At 43.4% G+C, this 5,792-nt stretch overlaps 1 protein-coding gene and 1 pseudogene across 2 annotated transcripts; one reads left to right on the top strand and one right to left on the bottom strand.

Annotated features, from left to right (window-relative positions):
- Positions 1-207: 207 nt before the first annotated feature.
- On the top strand, positions 208-1,041 carry PEX39 (peroxisomal biogenesis factor 39; the record flags this gene model as incomplete). The annotated part of the gene is made up of 1 exon (XM_079713416.1): positions 208-1,041. The coding sequence occupies one exon, from the start codon at positions 208-210 to the stop codon at positions 538-540; it is 333 nt and encodes a 110-aa protein (XP_079569542.1). The 3' UTR covers positions 541-1,041.
- A 2,960-nt stretch (positions 1,042-4,001) lies between these two features.
- Positions 4,002-5,340, bottom strand: LOC307058950 (mitotic checkpoint serine/threonine-protein kinase BUB1 beta-like; annotated as a pseudogene). The gene is made up of 2 exons: positions 5,334-5,340; positions 4,002-5,189 (listed from the first exon to the last, which is right to left on the bottom strand). The product of its transcript is annotated as a mitotic checkpoint serine/threonine-protein kinase BUB1 beta-like (transcript).
- Between the last annotated feature and the right edge of the window lie 452 nt (positions 5,341-5,792).

The raw sequence follows: 5,792 nt of genomic DNA, 5'->3' as shown, positions 1-5,792 counted from the left end.
AAGCCTTCCCGTGTTCTAAAGCATTCCATGTTGGAGGCTCTGGGGCGGGTTAAATGGTGTATGTGTGGGTGAAGCGTTTCCGCGCGGAGCATGTTTTCCAGTGCTCCCCGCTCTCTGGGCCGCTTGGTACAGTCTACGCCCCCCTTCACTTCCTCCGACGGTGGTTGCACCCATCCCTCCCGGAAGCGTTCAGGCTCCACTTCCGCCATGGAGCCCTCCGGCAGTCAGAGCGGACCTGGCGCGGCTCCTGCACCCGCGGACTCAGCCTCGGCCTCGGTGACCCTGGCGCAGCTCCTGCAGCTGGTCCAGCAGGGCCGGGGGCTCCCCGGCCTGGAGAGGCGCCACGTCGTGGCGACCCTCGGCGAACCCACGGCGTCCCGGCTCCCGCGGAGGCCCAAGCCCTGGGAGGCCTCGGGCTCCGCCGACGCCCCCGCGCCGCCCTTCCAGACCCGGGGCCACAGGCCCGACGACCCTCCCTATGGGCAGAGGACCCTCCTGGAAGAACCTGGCTCCGGAGAGGCTGCGACAGCGTCTTCCTAGATGGCACATAGTGGGTTCCTGAGGCTCGAGGTCCTTTGCAGCTGTGAATGAAAAATGTTGCTGCCCTATCAGCAAAGGACGCTGCAGCCATCTAGCCATCAGCCAGTACTGCGGCCCCGTCGGCAAGCCCTAGGGAACCCAGGATGGAGACAAATGGGCCGCCGGCTGCCAAGCCCTCAGCCACTGCAGACACTACCAACGGCGCACCCTGAGGGGGCTCAAGATGGGAAAGAACAGGATACTGGCCTTGGATAGCTAAGGCGTATATCAAAGGCAAGGTGTCACTGAGCCCAGACTCTTGCATCTACCTGTTCACAGAAAAAAGCTCAATTCATTAACGTGGGATGTCGGGTTTTCTTTAATTAACAGTAATCTTTTGATGTTCTGACTACCTGATCTTGTCGCAGAACTCCTATCTATCCTTCAGAGCAGTCCCTCAGAGCTATCTGAGAGGCTGCCTCCTGGGCTTGCATCCTCAGAAAGTCTGCCAAATAAAATAATTCTCAACTTTGAGGTTTTGCTTTTTTTTCAGTCCACAGTTTTGGTGACCATGGAGGGAACCAGAGTAGACTTCTTCTCTTCGCCTGAACTCTACGAGGAACCGGACCCTTGGTACTGGCAGAGTCCTCTTGTGCCCATCCGCCTCCTTGGAGAGTTCATACGAACTTGGGTGAGTGTCCTGGTTCTTGGATCTCCTGATTATTGGTTGATTATCCTGAGTTTTATTTGGCAGTGTCTAACAGATGCCTGGCTCCCCATTTGAAAGACATTGGGGAGTGACCTCCCTAGTTGAAAGATACTAGGGGAGCCCAGTTGAAAGACACTGGAAGAAAATGCCCGCCAGCTGAAACATACTGGGGGAACCCGGTTGAAAGACACTTGGATTTGCTCAGTTGAAAAGATATTTGGGGACTTCCCTGGTGGTCCAGTGGTTAAGCCTCTGCGCTTCCGCTGCAGGGGGCACAGTTTCCATCCCTGGTCAGGGAACTAAGATGCCACACCGCGCGGCCAAAGGAAAAAAAAAGTACTGAGCAGTCTGGGCTGAATGTTTAGATAAGAGGGTGACCTGATGTTTTCCTCAAATTGGCTACCTTAATAAGAATTTGTCAGGATAAAAGTGCACTAGTAAATTTTATCCCCGACGAATTCAACTTTAAAACGGGAAATAGATTCTCTCAAACAAAAACGAAGGGCATCAGAAAACCAACCTCCGGTTAACACTCCATCCAGATTCATGAATGTACGGAGCTCATACTTGCAAGTACCCACTTAATTGAGAGTCAAAGGAAATCTCACCCTGAAAATGACTCAGATTGGGCTCATTTATTGAATACGCAGTTAAGTTAGAAAAAGCCGACTTGATAAAAACATCTTTTCAAAATTCTGACCTTAAAAAAACAAAAACAAATAAAAGCCCTTCTGGGGGAAGTTTCATTTCTCTTCCTGTGTCTTTGAGATGTAAATATTCTATCTGATCTTCTTCCAGCTTTTTGCGTGTATGGCTTTTGAGAACTTGGTCTGGGCCATCCAAAAGGTGCACATATGGTGTACGTTTGGCAGCCAATCAAATAGACTGGGATTCTGAGCAGTCTTTTGTCTGGCTGTACCAACTCTCGGGGATTTTTTTGCCATCTTAACCTTCATTGTGTCAGCCTGTACAACAAAGGCCTTTACTTTCTTAGACTGTTTTTGGGAATAAACTTTCTGGATCTTGTTTAGGCAGCAGCCTTCACACTCTCTTGTGGGGAATGCCTCTTGCATCTTATTGGTTTGAGTCACTATTAAGATACATCTCATTAATGGCCAGATGATGGAGCCTTTAAATTGGAAAAACTCTGAATTGGTAAAGTTTTAGGGAGCTCTCATTATGACTAGCTGTTTTATTAGTACCTATGAGGGAAAAAAAAAACAAAACAACCCCCCACCCCCCAAAAAATGGTTTGGGAAGCCTTATTGTGGTCTCTGCTTCCCCTCAGTGGGTCTTATGGATAACAATAAAAACAGAATAATTAATTTTAATTAGGTTGATTAACAGGAAAACAAGAAAAAGGTGAAGGGAAAGTCTAGGGACTTTTTCCCAACAAGTTGGAAATTTTAAGGTGGTTACTTAAAAATGGAATAAATAAAACAGACGTTAATGGGATTAAATTAAAGGTTTGATACAAAACTACCTAAGGTTGGATGGGCCAGAGGGACCCACTATTGGTTCCCAATATTAAAGGGCCCCAAACAAGTCTGCTCTATTTACCCCAGTTTAAAAGAATATATTTAAACGGCTGGAAAAAATTACACTGAGATACTTGACCAACAGTTACTTGGGGCAACAGGCCAATTAACCAACTTAAAAGATTGACAAAAGCGCCTGAATTCCTTGGTGCCCACTGGACCACCAGGGGAGTCCCTGTCTTGCAAATCTTGACAACAGAAATGTAAATACACCTCACAGAAACCTGAGACTGAGCCTAATTAACTCAATCAGAAAGAACCTGAAACCAAGGAAGAAAAAAAGGAAAAAGTGGCCTTTTTAAACTCAAACAGCTGGAAAGTCTCCCTCAGCCAAAATCTAATTCATAGCCTCCTTAAAGGTTTATCAAGGACAAATACAAATCTTAAAAGTCTTTTCCATAAATAGTAAAGGCTTAGTCATATGAGCAAGCAAATTTAATTCATTCCAGTGTTACTTATAAACTAGTAAGTTTATATTGTAATAACTGATTCATAACTAAGTTTTTTTTTTTTTTTTTTTTGGCTGTCCGACACAGCATGTGGGATCTTAATTCCCCAACCAGGGATCAAACCCGTGTCCCTTGCAGTGGAAGCTTGGAGTCTTAAACCACTGGACTGCCAGGGAAGTCCCAATAACTAAGTTTTTTTTTTTTTTTTTTTTAACAAATACTATTTTATTCTTTACAAAATACATAGTGATCTTAAGGGTACAGGTCACAAATTACAAACGGGAAAAGCACAGGGAAAAGTTGAGACAAATGCGTTAAATGACAACAAGGTTGTGTTCACTAGAGGGGTGGGATAGGGAGGGTGGGAGGGAGACGCAAGACACCTAGAGGGGTGGGATAGGGAGGGTGGGAGGGAGACGCAAGACACCTAGTGGGGTGGGATAGGGAGAATGGGAGGGAGACGCAAGAGGGAGGAGATACGGGGATGTATGTGTATGTGTAGCTGATTCACTTTGTTATACAGCAGAAACTAACACACCATTGTAAAGCAATTATACTCCAATAAAGATGTTTAAAAAAATGACAACAAGGTACCCATTAATACGGAATCCATTTAGAATAAAACAGTTATTTGTTAGACAAGGCCAAGAGGAGGTACCTTGTTGAGTAGAAAATGCCAGTTACCTAGAAATATACTTCTACCAAAAAGTAGAAAAGTGTTAGTAGTGTACCTAAATTAAATCATAGCATATACAGGTCCGGTGTTCCACAGTACAACCATTGGTTTTAGGCAGGAATCTGCGAGAGACTTGACTGCCTATCTTGCTGGAAGAGGAAAGCCCCAGGACTGATTAACTTCCCTACCTTCCATAAAGCTTTGTTCAGGTGACTTTGGAATGTGGTGTCAAACACCCTATTCATTTCTGCCGCAAGTTCCCGCAGAACAGACACTGTGGACTCATCACTGGAATTCAGAATCCGCACAAAGAATTTATTCCACAGTTCACCACCTTTTAGCTCAGAAATATTTTGGCTAAGTTTCCAGAGGCACCCATCCCAGAAGACCTGCAGGTGTTCCTTGAACAATAGTAAATGTGCTAAATCTGCTATACCAAACAGATCTACCTGGTAGGGAGAAGAACAGTTAGCCAGGATCTTTTGTCCTTCCAGGATCTGTACAGTCTGAAAGCCGCTGAGGTTAAAAACGTCTAGCTGTGCCCTAAGGTCAACACTGTAGGAAAAGTCCACTATCTTCAAAGCTTGATTGTTCTTATTACAATCATAGGGATCGTGGATTCTGTTTCTAAGAATCAGACTCCTTGGACTCAAGTCACCATGGACTATTTCTGCTTTGTGTAGTTTCTCCACCATTGTCAAGAGGTTATAAATAATCAACACTGTCATTTCATGGGTAATAAATTCACTGTATTGAAGAAGATCCTGAAGGGTGAAGCAGTTTATATATTGGTGCCAAACAATACAGCCATCTTGGTATTGTTACCAGCTACACAAATTATCACACTCCTTATTTAAACGTTCCTTTAACTTGAAGTTGATATAAAAGTCCCATGGGACAGGTTGAGAAGGTACCTTTATTATGGTTAACTCTGCAGAGTTTCTTGGTGTCACCCAGAATAATTTGTGGTCTTCGCATAACAGGTATTCTTGTTTAATGCAGTAATCCTCATTATCTAATTCAATTTCCTTCTCTGTTTCCAAATTAGGCATTGGTCTAATCTTCTACAAAAAACTCTGCAGAGGTACTCAGCTGTGGTTGGGATGTTAGTAGTTGTCTGCGATACTGTGAACACCAGGGTGACTGAGTAGGGCTGTCTGTAGTCTCACTAATGAGCTCCAGTTTCTCAGGAATTTGAAGACATTTGATGGAGGAGGTGCTTGTAACTGAGGCAGAAGATCCAGAGAACCCAGAGGAGTGTGTGGCTTCACAGCTGTCTTCAATAATTGGGCCCCAAACTGCTGAACTCCACACTCCAGAGGCCCTCCTTTCCACATGCTGCCTCTCCCCTTCTGCACAGTTCCTCCCAATAACTAAGTTTTAAAGTGAAGCTATGAGATCTCTAGTTTTGTCTGTTTATGTGTCTGTGTGTACATTATTACGAGACATTATTATGAGATGTATGTACCTCTAGAAATATTATCAAAATTAAAATTTAAAAAGAGCTCTACATAATTGACTTAAAAGTAAGGTATTACAAACTAAATATTTCTAAATATAAAAGAAAGTGGTCGGAATGAATTTCAGGTTTATGTGATCTAAGAAATATTCAATATTAACATCTCGTTTTTAAAAATATTTTTTTATTGACGAATAGTTGATTTACAATGTATTAGTGTCAGGTGTACAGCAACGTAGTTCAGTTTTATATATATACTTTTTTTCTTTTTCAGATTCTTTTCCTATAAAGGAAGAAAATATTGAGTATAGTTCTCTGTGCCATACAGTAGGTCCTTATTGGTTATCTATTTTATATATAGTATAACATCTGTTATTAAAGCTAGCTTAAGCTCACTGACTTAATTAGTATAGACATGTCTTACTGTATTGTACCTAGGTTT

Source organism: Hyperoodon ampullatus (assembly GCF_949752795.1).
Source record: "Hyperoodon ampullatus genome assembly, chromosome: 10".
Taxonomy (NCBI): domain Eukaryota; kingdom Metazoa; phylum Chordata; class Mammalia; order Artiodactyla; family Ziphiidae; genus Hyperoodon; species Hyperoodon ampullatus.
Note: the sequence above shows the minus strand (reverse complement) of the source record. Positions and strands in the feature narration are given on the sequence as shown.